General features: G+C 39.9%; 1 protein-coding gene across 1 annotated transcript in view; it reads right to left on the minus strand.

Moving 5' to 3' along the window:
* Positions 1-15,715, minus strand: part of LOC149224089 (Tryptophan/tyrosine permease) — a 359,744-nt gene that overhangs the window by 84,767 nt on the left and 259,262 nt on the right. Inside the window, exons 8-9 of the mRNA XM_089388076.1 lie at positions 14,999-15,100; positions 14,851-14,903 (exon numbers count right to left, since the gene is read on the minus strand). Coding sequence (XP_089244202.1) covers positions 14,851-14,903; positions 14,999-15,100 — 155 coding nt within the window. The remainder of the gene's footprint in view (positions 1-14,850; positions 14,904-14,998; positions 15,101-15,715) is intronic.

The raw sequence follows: 15,715 nt of genomic DNA on the forward strand, positions 1-15,715 counted from the left end.
TAGATGAAGTCCTCCAAGCTCTTGCTCCAAGCTCCTCCTCCTTCTCCTAGCTCCTCCTTCTTCACTCCTCCAAGCTCTCCTCTCTTCTCCTCTCCTTTCCTCTCTTCTCTTCTCCTCTCCTCTCTTCTCTTCTCCAACTCTCATAAACTCAAAGTGAGAAAATGAGAAGAAAATGGGGGCTTTATTCTTTTCTAAAGTCACCCTAGACTCACCCTAAACTAACCTAACCCACCCCCTCATGCTAGTTAAGTCACATATTAAAACAAATTAAAAAAAAATAAATTAAAAAAAAGGAGGCCGCGGGGTTGCTTCCGGAATCGCCTGGGTGGCGTGCGGGTGGCGTGCGGTTCCGGGCCGGAAGCGTGGCGCCACCCCGTGCCCGAACCGCCCTCCGATCCGCGGTTCCGGGGTGGCCGCAACCCAAAAGGCAGGAATCGCATTTAAATTCCGGAACCGCGCCACCTCCTCCTCCGAATCGCGCTTCCAAATTGGATTCCGGGACGGTTCGCTCCGATCCGCGGTTCCGGGTTTGGATCCTCTGGGGGGGGGCGATTCCTGCAACCCTGCATGAGATCTCCAATACCCAAAAAGGGTTTGGGCAGATTCTAAACAGATCAGGAGATATTAAAATAATTAATATTTTTAATGGAGTCCCTAAGTCTAAACTTAGGGAAAATAAAATATTAATGTGTATTAATAAGAATCTGTGTTAGAATGGTCCAAAAGATATGGATCAAGACAGATCTAATCTTAGCTGTTGATTAAGGACTTAATCTCAGCCGTTGATATGTCAACAAGAAAAGTATAAGAGGAGGCTTGAGGGTCACTTGGAGAATACACCAGAGTGATCAGTCATTCTATTCTCTAGAGCAGGCTTTGCTAAGAGAGATAGAATTAGTGATCGGGAGATGCAGCTGAGGGGCATTTGAGTACAGAGAGACAAAGAGGCAGAGATAGTGTCGGGAGAGCAACGCAGTAGCCAAGGAGAGTGACGCAAAGCTAGCCAGGGCCACGCAGAGCCAGCCGGGAGCTGCGGAAAGTCTCAGAGAGGCCAGCGTTGCTAACATAAAGGGCCAGAGGGCTGACGCAGGGCATCCCAGGGCTGACGCAGACCCATCCGGGGTGATGCAGGGCCAGCGTGGGACAGAGGGGCTGACGTAGTCCAGAGAGAGGTTGACGTTGGGGTTTCTGGGGCAGATTTGTGCTGAGTAGCTGCCGGAAGAATTATCTGGGGTTTCAGCCAGGGGAGTTGTCAGAAACTGAGACATATTACTGCCAAGGAAATTCTCTGTTGGGTAGGCCAGTTTCGGCACCCAGATTGTACTATGATATTGCTTAATAAGAAAACCCTCAGATAGCTGCATCGGTTTTCCCACATTGGGTTTTTCCAGGGACATTAGTCCAAAAATAATGGTGTCATATGGTTTGTTTGTTTCTGTTTCTTTTAGTTGTTGATCTGTAATATGTTAAGCATGCACTAGTTTCTATTTTCAGTATTTACATTGTAAATAACTTGTTAAAGAAAATAACAAGTAGGTAGGAATAAATCAAATAAAGTGCATGGAGTGTTTCTAATTAAGTAAACTTAGAAACTTCAACATGGTATCAGAGCCACGTTGCAGATCATAGGAGGACTAAAGGACATTAGTCGAGCAGAGCAATAGCAGCAGAAAACAGCTGTCCCGAGGTGACAGAAGTTGTTTCTAGCAGAGCAGCAACAAGGAAGGGTGACGCAGTGCCTGCGTCATCAAGGGTGAGCCAGGAAGAGGCAGCGCAGAGGCTAAGGAAGGAAAAAGAAGCCTCACGCAAAGCCACGTAGTAGCTGGGAGGGCTAACACAGTTGGCTGAGGAGGCCGGGTTGCTGGTGCCAGGATTGCGCAGAGCCTAGGAGCTCTCACCTTCAGGTTGTTGGGGTTTAGAAGGCTGCGAGAATATTGCAGAGTGGAGCTGGTGAGGTACTGTAGTCAGAACAGTACCTGACAGAGCAAGGCCAGAGGAGTTGCTACCGAGGGTTTCCAGCCGAGGAACCCGGATCAGTGGTGCGGTTGCACAAGACGATCAGAGTAGGGGGAATCTCGACAGCGGCAAAAGGATTTCTAGGAGGGAAATCAAGACTCAGAGGGAGTCTAGAAGAGAACTTCCAGACGGAAAGTAGAGACTTAGAGGAGTCGAACAGAGAACTTCTAGGAGGGAAGTGGAGGAGCATCATCGCACTACACGGAGTAAGAGACCAGGATAGACTAGACGGAGCATCAAACTTCGCAGTCTGGAAGGCTAGAATCTTATCCGTACTTGACAGGAATTGTGTCAAGAACTTCGCCTTGAAGGTAATAGCTATCCCAGTCGACCCCAATGATAATGACAAGTACGAGGAGGTGATGGCGAGGGCCAAGAGCATTAACCTTGATGGGGTCAAGGATCATCTAGTCCACACATAGCCGAGAAGGAAATGGCATTTGAGATGTGGGAGGCTCTCAAGAATTTGTACCAGCATACTTCTGTGCAGTGAAGAATGTTGCTTGAGAATCAGTTGAGGTCGTATCAGATGAAGAAGGGAGAACTGATTGACACCTTCCTCGGAGGACTGAATGAGATTCGAGATCAGTTGACTGCTATAGAGGCGACACCGAATCAGGAGCTGATGGTGAAGACAGCCCTAAATGTTGTCTCAGAAGACTGGGAGGTGTTTGTCCAGAGTATATTGGGCAGAGGGACTCTCCCACCTTGGAACAAGATGTGGGCATCTCTTCGCCTAGAAGAGATCAAACGGCAGTCGAAGATGGGTAGTAGCAGCAAGGGGATCAAAGTCAAGCAGGAGGAGGAAGATGTGGCCCTAACATATGAGGGAAAGCAAGAGAAGCGGAAGAAGAAAGATCTCTCCAAGATCAAGTGCTTCCACTGTGGGGAGCTGGGCCATTATGCGACCCAGTGTCCAAGGAAGAAGAGTAAGGGAGAGTCTTCCAAGATTAAGGCAGCGCCAGCGCGGGCAGAGAAGGAAGTTTTGACAGACGATGACTATGCCATGAGTTCACATGCGCCACTTGAGAAGAAGTGGGGAGACATCGTGATGTAGTCAGGCGGACTACAGGCGATGAGGGGCGGGATCCTCGAGATACCCAGCCTCTTGGATTAGACCTTGCTACGGGAGCCCCGAAGAGGAGTAGCAGGAATGGCTGAGTCGGGTAGAGACGGATGCGGATGAAGCGACAGAGAGAGCTACAGTGCAGGAGTCCCGAGACAGCACGAGGCTAGCAGGCTGCAGCAGTGTGATAGGCACAAGAGTGTTGCACCAGTGCAAGATTCACAAAGAGGTGTGCAACAGTGCGAGATGCAAGGAGTTGTTGCAGCAGCGCAAAGGTCAGAGAGGGAGCACTTGTCAGCGACAGAGGGAGCTTCAGCATCAGTGAGTGTCTCTAGCCCAACAGGGAGGTCAGATTGGGAGATCAGTTACTTACTTCTCAGTAACTGAGTTGCAGTGCAGCAGTGGCCAGCACGATGCAGCGTGATGAGAGCAGGTGCAGTGCAGATGCAGTGCTGGGAGAAAGGACCAGTAGCAGCACGGATGTAGAGGGAGTTGTCGTACAGATGCAGCAGTGGCAGTGGCAGAACCATGGGCAGCAGTACAGGATGTAGCAGTGCAAAGGATGTTGGGCAGGAAGGCCTAGAATCAGCACAGGTACCGATGCCGGATGATCAGAGTAATACTCAGTGAGGAGTATTGCTAGAGCACAATCCTTTCTAAGAGGGAGTGTTGATTTGGGGTAGCATTGGATGTGCTCTAGCCACGAAATTCGGTGGAGAGGTTGGGGCACATGAGATCTCGAATACCCAGAAAGGGTTTGGGCAGAGTCTAAACAGATCAGGAGATATTAAAATAATTAATATTTTTAATGGAGTTCCTAAGTCTAAACTTAGGGAAAATAAAATATTAATGTGTATTAATATGAATCTGTGTTAGAATGGTCCAAAAGACATGGATCAAGCCAGATCTCATCTTAGCCGTTGATTAGGGACTTAATCTCAGCCGTTGATATGTCAACAGGAAAAGTATAAGAGGAGGCTTGAGAGTCACTTGGAGAATACACCAGAGTGATCAGTCATTCTATTCTCTAGAGCGGGGTTTGCTAAGAGAGATAGAATTAGTGATCGAGAGATACAGCTAAGTGGCATTTGAGTACAAAGAGACAGAGAGGCAGAGATAGTGCTGGGAGAGTAGCGCAATAGCCAAGGCGAGTGACGCAGAGCCAGCCAGGGCTCACGCAGAGGGCTAGAGGGCTGACGCAGGGCATCCTAGGGCTGACGCAGACCCATCAGGGGTGACGCAGGGCCAGCGTGGGACAGAGGGGCTGACGCAGTCCAGAGAGAGGCTGACATTGGGGTTTCTGGGGCAGATTTGTGCTAAGTAGCTGCCGGAAGAATTATCCGGAGTTTCAACCAGAAGATTTGTCAAAAACAGAGAGGTATTACTGCCAAGGTTATTCTCTGTTGGGTAGGCCAGTTTCGGCACCCAAATTGTACTCTGATATTGCTTAATAAGAAAACCCTTAGATAGCTACACAAGTTTTCCCGCATTGGGTTTTTCCGGGGAAATTAGTCCAAAAATAATGGTGTCATATGGTGTGTTGGTTTCTGTTTCTTTAAGTTGTTGATCTGTAATATGTTGAGCATGCACTAGTGTTTGTTTTCAGTATTTACATTGTAAATAACTTGTTAAGGGAAATAACAAGTAGGTAGGAATAAATCAGATAAAGTGCATGGAGGGTTTCTCACTAAGTAAACTTAGAAACTTCAACACCTTTTACTTTTGTTTGATAATGTTTCTTTAATGATGCATAACTTAAGGATGAAAGCTTGCTCATTATGATATAACATTTATTTTATGCCTTAAGATGAGTCAGTTTCTCGTTCATCACAGTTGGGACATGCAAGGGTTCCTTATGATGAGATGGAGCATCAAGTGTTGAGGAACCAGGTGATGGTTAATGAGGGGGGTAGAGCTCACACTAGGCTTTTTTCCATGTGTTAACTTTTTAACCAGCAATCATTTTCATTTGAACTTTTCTTTTTCTTTTGTTGTGGCCATCTTATGCCTTTTCAATCTTTTGTTGCATCAACCTCTAAAGCAAAGTTTTTTGTCCCAACTCAAAGATGTGGATATGTGAGTGGCAGAGTGCCAACTCTCAATGAACCAATGACAGTTAACCCGAGGGATGGAGATGGTATCAAAGGAATGATGTGATATGGAAGGTGTTAAGTGTGGTATTGGACACACAACTTCAATCCTAGATTCCCAAGTAGTGCCCCTCCTATGACCCTAAGGCCTTAGAGGAGGTCCCACAGGACTAGGAATAAATATTAACCCCCTTGGTAAGGTGAGAGAACAATTTTACAGTCAAGATCAGTCAATCATCCAGATCACCCATTTATCCATGTTAAAATGCCAAATACATTAAGTAAAAGCACTCGATTGTAAAACGGTTAAGTACCTATTGAGTGGTAGCCCACCTTCATCCAAGAGGAATGCCAAATGGCGAGAGGTGCATAACTAGTGCAGATGGAAAACTAGCATATCCTCATCAATGAGCAAATGTGTAGGGTTGTTGGCTAGTTGGTTGTCCAAGATAGGAGAAAATGCTCTCTTATTGGGTTACCCATTTTGGTGGATAGCAAGGATGTGGTGGAAAATCAGACAGAGAAAAAAATAAAGGTGTTGAAGACAAATAACGGTGGAGAATTCTACGGGAAGGAATTTGAAGAGTTCTATAAGAAGTGTGATATAGCACGGCAAACGTCTACTCCATACACACCTCAACAGAATAGAGTTGCAAAAAGGTTGAACAAGACGTTGATGGAAAAAGCAAGGAGCATGCTCAATGGTTCCAAGTTAGGATAGGAATTATCTGTGTAGGGTTAGATTCTGCATTTCAAGAAATATATCCATCTATTCCTTGAGAAGTCATTTAGAAAAGAGACCGTGTACACAAATTTAAATAGTTTAAGGCTCTAATAGAAAATCAAACAAAGAAGAAAATAAAGGTGTTGAGGATAGATAATGGTGGAGAATTTAGCGAGAAGGAATTTGTTAAGTTTTGTAAGAAGTCTGGTATAGCACAGTAGAAGACTACTCCATACACACTTCAATGGAATGGAGTTGAAAAAAGGATGAATAGGACATTGATGGAAAAAGCAAGGAGCATGCTCAGTGGTGCCAAGTTAGGATAGGAATTTTGGGCAGAGGAAATGGATAGCCCATATTATCTGATAAATATATCGCCCTCATCAGCATTGGATGATAAGATTCCACACGAGGTATTGATTGGTAAGAAACCCTCTCTCACACATCTCAGGGTATTTGGCTATGATGCATATGTACATGTTCCAAAGGAAAACAAAACTAAGTTGGATAGTAAATATAAAAGGTGCATCTTTATTGGTTATAAAGATGGTTTGAAAGGTTTCACATATGATAAGCAAGAACCTTTGAACTTTCATTAAGCCTCCAAAGTTTATATTCAACAAAACTCCAATAGGAGGGACTCCTCACAAATCAATCATGACTACAAATGGACATAGATACTCTTTAAATAAATTTTAGCTCTGTCTCTTTTTACAATAAAATAATAATTATTTCCTAAATCCACTAATCTCTCTAAAAATAAAAAGATTAACCTCTTCAACAACTTCATTACTAAAAGTAGCAATGACTTTTTGAGATCCACTTTATTCTCCAAGAAGAATCAATATATATGTGAGGAAAACAATACAATAATGCTCTCAAGTAACCAACTCCATGAGTCAAGTCCACAATAAAATAAAATAAAAAGTTGTTGGTTATGCAACAACCTCAATAAAGCTCTCCAAGGTGAAATGTCCCATTTATAGTGTATAAAATGTGTGCCATGTTTTTTCAAGAGCTAGGGTACTCCCCACCATGGGCATTCATTAATAATGATCCCCCCAAATAACCAAAGAGCTCAAGCAATAAAGGTTGTGCACTCCTCAAACAAGTGGTCAAGATGCAGTGAGAATTTTTCAACGGAAAATTTTGAAAACACCATAACTTTATCAATTTTTGTTGTAATTTCTATTATGACCACAATTTGGAAATCCCATGGCCATTTTGCATCTAATGGCATTGTGTTATGAATAAAATATATATAAAAAACACAAATAATGTAAATGACAGTAATAATGATCAATGTTTAATTAACTAATAGTTAGTAATGAAGAGTCATGTCTCTAAGGACATGACCATTGTGAAGAGGTACCTGTCTAGGTATATAAGTAGGCCCTCACCCTCACTGTAATCATCTCATCAATTATTTTATATAATAAATATACAATTACTTGTCCTACAATGGATGTCCTATAATCAATATAAGATTACTTGTCCTACAATGGATGTCTTTGTCTTCGAAGTATTCTAAAGATTACTCCGTTGCGTATACAAACTTCGTTCATAACACATTGATATGATTTTGTCAACTTGGAATTCATGCATTTAGCCCTTGAAACATATAACCACCATAAGTTGTCATTAATTCACTATACCAACCAACCAACCAAACTATCCATACAATGATTGCTGCAACCTTAGTTGATCCATACAACAATTTCAAGCCATTCATAGAGTAATTTCTAAAAATTTACAGCCAATCGTACAATCTCTGCTGCTCTTAATTTCCCATACATCCCCTATCATGTAAACCACTACAACCGCTATACCATTTTTCTGAAAAATGTGCATATGTACCTTATTTATAGTCCATACATAGCCATAAACACAGTTGTTGTATGACCTGCCATTGATTTTCGTACACCAAAGGTCATGTCTCCATAATCATGGTCGTCGCATGACCCGCCACCAATTTCCATAGACCAAAAGGTCGTCTCTCCATAATCATGGTCATCATATGACCTGCCGCTGATTTTTGTATACCAAAGTTCATGTCTCAAAAATCGACCCTTAAAACATTGATCCATACCTTCCTACCTCATCCGTATAGCTGTCATTTTGATTACTGTATGATTTTAGTATTGCGTGATAATGTATGGCCACTACCGCCACCACACTCCAGTGTCACAAGACATCCATATGATTTCTGACATACCTGCTGCTGCTTCCACCAACATCATCCAATCACTGTATAATAGTTGTCGTGTTGTTCGTAATTGTTGTTGTACTGTCTGAAACGTGACAACCAAATCTGGCTCACCAATTAGAATATGCAAAATACTTGGAATATAAAAATATCCATATAGGATAAAATAATATACATTGAATAATGTATGAAAAAATGATATGATATGATTTACAAATGAGAACCCTGTTGTTATGAAGCCAGCTCACAAAAAGATAGAAAAGATAGATCAACGCCTTAGAATTCAGCCTCTTCGAGGGGGCAACCTCCTTTACATTACACAAATGAATGATTCTTTTATAATTCAAATGACAAAACCTTCTTTCAATATATAGGAGTCTAAGGAGTCACAATATAACTCAGCCGACCTAACAATAATAATATAAAGGCACAAAAATAACAATAGAGGGATTCTACGGGGCACAATAATAACAATATGGGGACAATAGGGGCACAACAATATTAATAAGGGATACAACTACAATAGTAATGGGGTAATCACTAGTATTATAGGGACCTAACATGCCCCTCTCCTTCAAAAAAGTGTTGTCCACAACGCTTGAGTAGTTCTGGATGCTTTTGTATAAAATTCTCATCCTCCCATGTGGAATCTTCAGTGGATAAGTTCTTCCACTTGATGAGATACTCCGAAATTGACCGATTTCATAGCTGTCGAGTTCTTGTTTCTGTGACTGCTTCCGGTTCCAATATAATTTTTCCTTCCTCGTCAAGTTCTGGCAATATTGTTTGAACTGGGAGCTTGTCGCCTATAACCTTCTTTAAACATGAAACATGGAAAACTGGGTGCACTCGAGAAGCTGCAGGAAGCTCCAATTTGTTTGCCATAGTACCAATCTTTTGCAACACCTTGTACGGACCATAATACTTCGGTGATAATTTATTATCCTTCTTAGCTTGCTTGAGGGACATTTGTTTATATGGTTGTAGCCGTAGGAATACCCAATCACCTACATCAAAACTTCTTTCACTGCGATGTTGATCTGCCTGTTGTTTCATTCTATTCTGCGCCAACATAAGGTTATCCTTTAAGAGTTGGAGGACTTGTTGTTGATGCTCGATGTGATGTTCCACTGCTTCAACCTTAGAATTTTCTCTTAAATATGATGTGATGGATGGTGGCTGATATCCATAAAGTGCCATAAATGGGGTCATTTTTGTTGCTGTATGGAAGGAAGTGTTATACCACCATTCAGCCAGAGGCAACCATTTGACCCATTGACCCATTGTGTTTGTTTATCAAATATAAAGCAATGAAGATATCCTTCAGAACATTTGTTTACTATCTCAGTTTGCCCATCAGATTGAGGACGATAAGATGAGCTATGAGCTAACTGAGTACCGAGACAGGAAAATAATTATGTCCAAAAATTTCCAGTGAAAATGGGATCTCTGTCACTTACAATAATCTTTGGGTTTCCATGTAGCTTTTGAATTGTTTCCATAAATGCAGTAGAAACTGTACTGGCTTTAAATGGATGTGATAATGCACAAAAGTGTGCATACTTGGTAACTTTGTCAACTACCACCATGATGACACTCTTTCCCTCAAAATTGGGTAAACCTGTGATAAAATCCATTGAAACCTCCTCCCAACGTTGGCTTGGAATGGATAAAGGTTGTAATAGACCCAGGGTCTTAATTGTTTCAACTTTATTTTGTTGGCAAACCAAACATTCCGCCACAAACTTTTGAATATCCGATTTAAGGCCATCCCAAAAAAATTCCTTCTTAACCCTGTGGTAAGTTTTTAAAAATCCTGAGTGCCCTCCTAAGGGAGAAGTGTGCAATTCCATAAGAATCTTTTGTTTGAGTTGGGAATTCTCACAAAGGTATAAGCGATCTTTGTACCATAATGAATCATTTTGCCAGCTAAATGTATTAGATGTACTGGAATCTTGTTGTAACTTTCGAATAAGTGCCCACACTTCTTCATCATTCTTCCATTCCTCCCTTGCTTCGTTTATCCAATCTGGTTGGATAATAGAAATGGCGCACAACAATGCTTCCACATCCTCATCCTTTCTTGAGAGTGCATCTGCCACCACATTTTGCTTCCCTTTTTGTAGATGATTTCAAATTCATAACCCAACATCTTTGTGACCCACTTTTGTTGCTCTTTAGAGGATAATCTTTGTTCTAAAAAGTATTTAAGGCTATCATGATCAGTTTTTACCTTGAAGTGTCTTCCCATTAGGTAGGGTCGCCATTTCTTAAGTGCATGTAGTATTGCCAACATTTCCTTCTCATAAATAGCTTTGTGTAAAAACTTTCCCTTGATTGGACGACTTTCAAAAGCAATGGGTCTTTCATCTTGCATTAAAACAGCACCAATTCCATTTCCTGAAGCATCACATTCCACAATAAAGGTTTTTGTGAAGTCCGGTGTAGCTAAGACCGGCACTTGGCACATTGCCTCTTTAAGATGTTCGAAGGCCTTTGTTGCTTCTGGAGTCCATGAAAATGCATCTTTCTTCAATAATGTTGTTAGAGGTGCTGCTATTCTCCCATAATTCTTAACAAACTTGCGATAATACCCTGTCAACCCGAGAAATCCTTGGAGATGCTTTATGGATGTGGGGATTTTCCATTCCTTAATGGCTTTAATTTTGCTAGGGTCTACCTTAACTCCTTCATGAGATACAATATGACCCAGATATTCCACCTTTTGTACTCCAAAAAAACATTTGGATCTTTTTGCATATAATTGTTTCTCCTCCAATAGTTGTAGCACCTTATCAACATGTTCAACATGATCCTTCCAAGACTTGTTGTAGATTAGTATATCATCAAAAAATACTAACACAAATTTTCTAAGAAAGGGTTTGAAAATGGAATTCATCAAACCTTGAAATGTAGAAGGTGCATTGGTAAGGCCAAAAGGCATGACCAAAAATTCATAATGACCCTCATGAGTTCTAAATGTTGTTTTCGGAATGTCTTCAGTCTTCATTCTGATTTGATGATATCCTGAACGAAGATCCAACTTGGTGAAGTAAATTGATCCATGCAATTCATCCAGTAATTCATCAATGACAGGAATGGGAAACTTATCTTTAATAGTGAGCTTGTTGAGCTCCCTATAATCCGGACACATGCGCCATGATCCATCCTTCTTGTGCACCAATACTACTGGAGCAGAGAAAGAACTTTGACTAGTTTGAATTATACCAGCCTCTAGCATTTCTGCAACCATACGTTCAATTTCACTCTTTTGGGCATAGGGATATCTGTACGGCCTGATGTTTGGAGGAACACTTCCTGGAATCAGATGAATAGCATGATCATGATCACGAATAGGTGGGAGACCTTTGGGAGTCTCAAATACCTTGGAATGATTATCCGAAACTTTTTGGAGATCTTGAGAAATAGATGATTTCAATGTGGAAACATCTAGCGAACATAATTGTGCAATTACACCTCTTTGTTCATTTTTTAGAAGCTTTGTCATACCGTTAGAGCTGATTATCTTTCCTGGTTTCCCTGCAATACCCCTTAATTCAACTTCCTTTCCTTCCGCAAAAAATTTAATGAAAAGTTCTTGAAAATTAAAAGCTATTGTACCCAAGGATTGTAGCCATTGGACTCCTAGTACAACATCAGCACCTCCCATTGGAATGGAAAGCATTGGGCTAGTCAATACATATTCTCCCATGGATAGCTTGATATTATGGCACTTTTCAGAGCAATTTATTGTTCCTCCATTTGCAACCATCACTTGACACTCTGGTGCTGGATATAGGAAGCAATTCAATTCTTTTGCTACCTTACAATGAATAAAATTGTGGGTACTTCCTGAATCAATCAACACTATTACCTTTTTCTTCTTGATTTGTCCTTCTATCTTGATGGTTTGAGGAGTGGTAATTCCAGCCAATGCATTACAAGATATGGTCGAATTAATTTCTTCTTTATCTAGGCTTTGTTCCTAGAGTATATCCTCTTCTTTTGACCTTTCTTGCTCCTTTTCTTCTTCCTCTTCACAATCTATGTAGAATAATTTCTTCTCAGCACACTTATGACCTTTAGTGTATTTGCTATCACAACTGTAACAAAGCCCTTTTGCTCTTTTTTCTTCCAATTGTTGTGGTGTCAACCTTATAGGTTGTGGAAGACTAGGGGCAACAACACTTCCATCTTTATAGTTGTGAGTGGTATGCTTCCTGGTTGCCATAATTTTGCTTTCCATTTTTCTTGCTAACCTGAATGCCTTCTCTAATGAATCAGGTTCCCAAAGGCGAACATCATGTTGGATATTATCCTTTAAAGTCCCTATGAACACATCAATCCTATGCTCCTCTGGAATATTTTTTACCCTTATGTTCAATTTTTGGAACTCCTCAATGTGCTCCATTATTGAACCCTTTTGTTTGAGACTTATCAATTGGCTAAAAAAAGTGTTGCTTTTTGTATCCTCATAATGTGCTGTCAATTCTTCCGTAAAAATTTCCCAAGTGATAATTTGTTTACGAGAGCAAAACCATTGATACCATACAAACTGATTTGGTTCCAAATATAAAGTTGCAATACGTACCTTTTGTGTGTTTTGCACATTATTGAGATCGAAAAATTGCTCCATCTGTAATATCCATGTTGCGGGATCCTTGCCATCAAACTTTCTCATATCAATTTTTGGAATATGGTGGGTCTTCGATCCAACATTAGAGTCTATGAAATCATGATTAACATTTTTTTTGTTCGCATCATGAGTTTCCTTTACTACCCTTTCATCGTTAGTAAATATTTCTTGTAGAAAATTTGTCAAATCTGCCTTCAAATCTATCTTCAAATCGTCAATCTTAGCTTCCACACCCTTTATCTTAGATTCCACGCCATTTATCTTAGCTTCTGTTAGCTTTTGTGAGAGTGAAATTTGTTGCACTTGATCTTGTAATTTTGATATATCATGTAGCATTTCTTCCTCTTCTTCATGAGTCATGCTAGAGCTTTCAGGTTGTTTACTAGTCGTTTGCATTTTCTTTCATCGGGGCATCAATTACCGATAATAATTCTCTACTATGCCCTTTGAATTCCTTCAAAATAATTTTTCAAACCAAGCTTAAGAAAAAATTTAAAAAAATCTACACACCTTTTTTCACTTTGTAGGAGCTCGATATTGCCTCTAATGTATCTCTATAATTTCAAATCATCCAGTTCTGAAATTGTGACCTGCAGTAGCCCTCTGTGTCCTCTTTCCAATGCCACCAGTCTGATGCTAATTGGATTCTCCAAGGAAGAGTTATGCCAAATCTCCCACAGTGACCTGATTATAGACTAGTTCAGTAGAGCGAACTTGTACGATGTGCCACGTGTCCATGTTTCGACCTTTGGCTCTGAAAAATATATACAAGAAACTACAGTCCGTCCTCTTCCTGTACCTGCTTACGAAATTTCAATCCGATGCTCAAAGAGAGTTATGACGATTTTCCTCAGGTCACCGGTTTGGAATGTAATTCAGGAGTCTCCAAAAATACCAACTTCTTCAGATCATATCTCGACAAATATAGCGCGAAAAGCTCTGAAATTCGGACCCGAGGTTCAGTGCGATTTCGTCTCAAATGGTTTTTTCGCTTCTGAAACGTCGCAGAAAAAAAGTTATAGCGAAAATTCCACGATGACATATTTGGAGCAGCGAAACCCTAAAATCCAAAGCTCTGATACCAAATGTTATGAAACTAGCTCACAAAAAGATAGAAAAGATAGATCAACGCCTTAAAATTCAACCTCTTCGAGGGGGCAACCTCCTTTACATTACACAAATGAATGATTCTTTTATAATTCAAATGACAAAACCTTCTTTCTATATATAGGAGTCTAAGGAGTCACAATATAACCCAGCCGACCTAACAATAATAATATAAAGGCACAAAAACAACAAGAGGGATTCTATGGGGCATAGTAATAACAATATGGGGACAATAGGGGCACAACAATATTAATAAGAGATACAACTACAATAGTAATGGGGTAATCACTAGTATTATAGGGACCTAACACCTGTATATATACCCATGTGAAGTATCTGTTTATGAAGAATCATGTCATTTAGAAGATACAAAACCTTTTACTATTACTATTTATCACTTATTAATTATTATTTAATAATATTTATATTTTTAAATTCATTACAATAAATGTCCAAAAGTTCACCACTTAAACTAAAAAATTGGGATTTATTTTATTTTACTTTGTGATTAAGATATTGGAGCCCAAACAAACATGCAGCCCATATCTTTGATGCCACATTACTTCATGATGCACAGCTTGTTGACAATATAACTCATTAGATGAAAAGAATTTGCCCCTGAAAAGTATTAGCTCAATGAGAGATATCTTATGAAAATCCAAGTGATGTAAAAGATATTATGTTACGAGAATAATTAGGACTTGATTTTATTTCTACATACTGATTTTTACAAGCATGTCTGTAGTCAACCTTGAGCATTTCATGTATTTTTATGAAAATATGTATTCATTTATTATGAAACATTGATACAGATGTTTCCATTATTTCGAAGACAAAATCTACAATCAATGTTAAGTTGTGATTGTTTTGACCATGCATCATTGATCATGTCCCTCTTGATTCCCTGTATAAATTAGACAAGCATTCTATAACCCAACTTCGTGTCTATTACATCAAAAAGAAATTGACTAAATAATGATGGTATTTCATGGTTATGCTTATCACCTTACTTTTGGCAGATTGCCCTCAAGATTCGTACAGAGAACTGGCACCACATTCTTTAACACACAAAAAAGTGAATAACTAGTTTAGCTCAATTAATTGAATAAATAATAATAATAATAATAAGGGTATCCCTTGATGAACATCTTACCTGGTATACAAAAGATAAACAAATAATGGGTATGCTTTTAGGAACAGCTTTGAAGTTCGCTTGTAACAATGAGCTCCATTCTATGTCAGTTGCAGCTACTCCCTAGAAGTGCAAAGCTCAGATATTAAGAGATTAAGCATGTATCAATCATGGAATCTTAGACATCCAAGGAGAAATACCATGACATATCAGAGATTCTGCTTCCCTTTATTTTTAGAAATCAGTCTGAAAGCCTATAAGAGAGATCAACGCAGTAAAGGAATATAAGTGAGATTAACACAGTAAAGTGGCCAGTAGGTGGTTTGCGACAACAAAACACTACCACTCGACTAATTGGAAATGGTTGATGAGGTTCCAGGCTTACAAGACTAGTAATGAGCTATATTCAATTATTTTATAAGCCATCCCATCACTATGTTTGTCGATTACAAAAAGGAAAATAGAATACGACATTTGCACAGGGCCTGCTATGAAGAGTATTCCTCACAAAGTAATGTTTTAAAGTAATCTAAAGAAACTGATGATGCACATAAAATAAAATAATTTGTACAGGACGGATAAACATACCACTGCATCAACCAAGATTGGAAGTTCATAGCCACTTGAGAATAATTGCCTAGCTTTAGTCTGAAGCAAGCAATGTCTAACACCAGATTCAATGCAATGTTTACTAACTACACAATCAATATTGGTGGTGGGATGACTTCTTAGAAGCCA

This window comes from Pinus tabuliformis, chromosome Q (genome assembly GCF_031772625.1).
Source record: "Pinus tabuliformis cultivar Carrire ecotype Pingquan chromosome Q, CPIR1, whole genome shotgun sequence".
Taxonomy (NCBI): Eukaryota; Viridiplantae; Streptophyta; class Pinopsida; order Pinales; family Pinaceae; genus Pinus; species Pinus tabuliformis.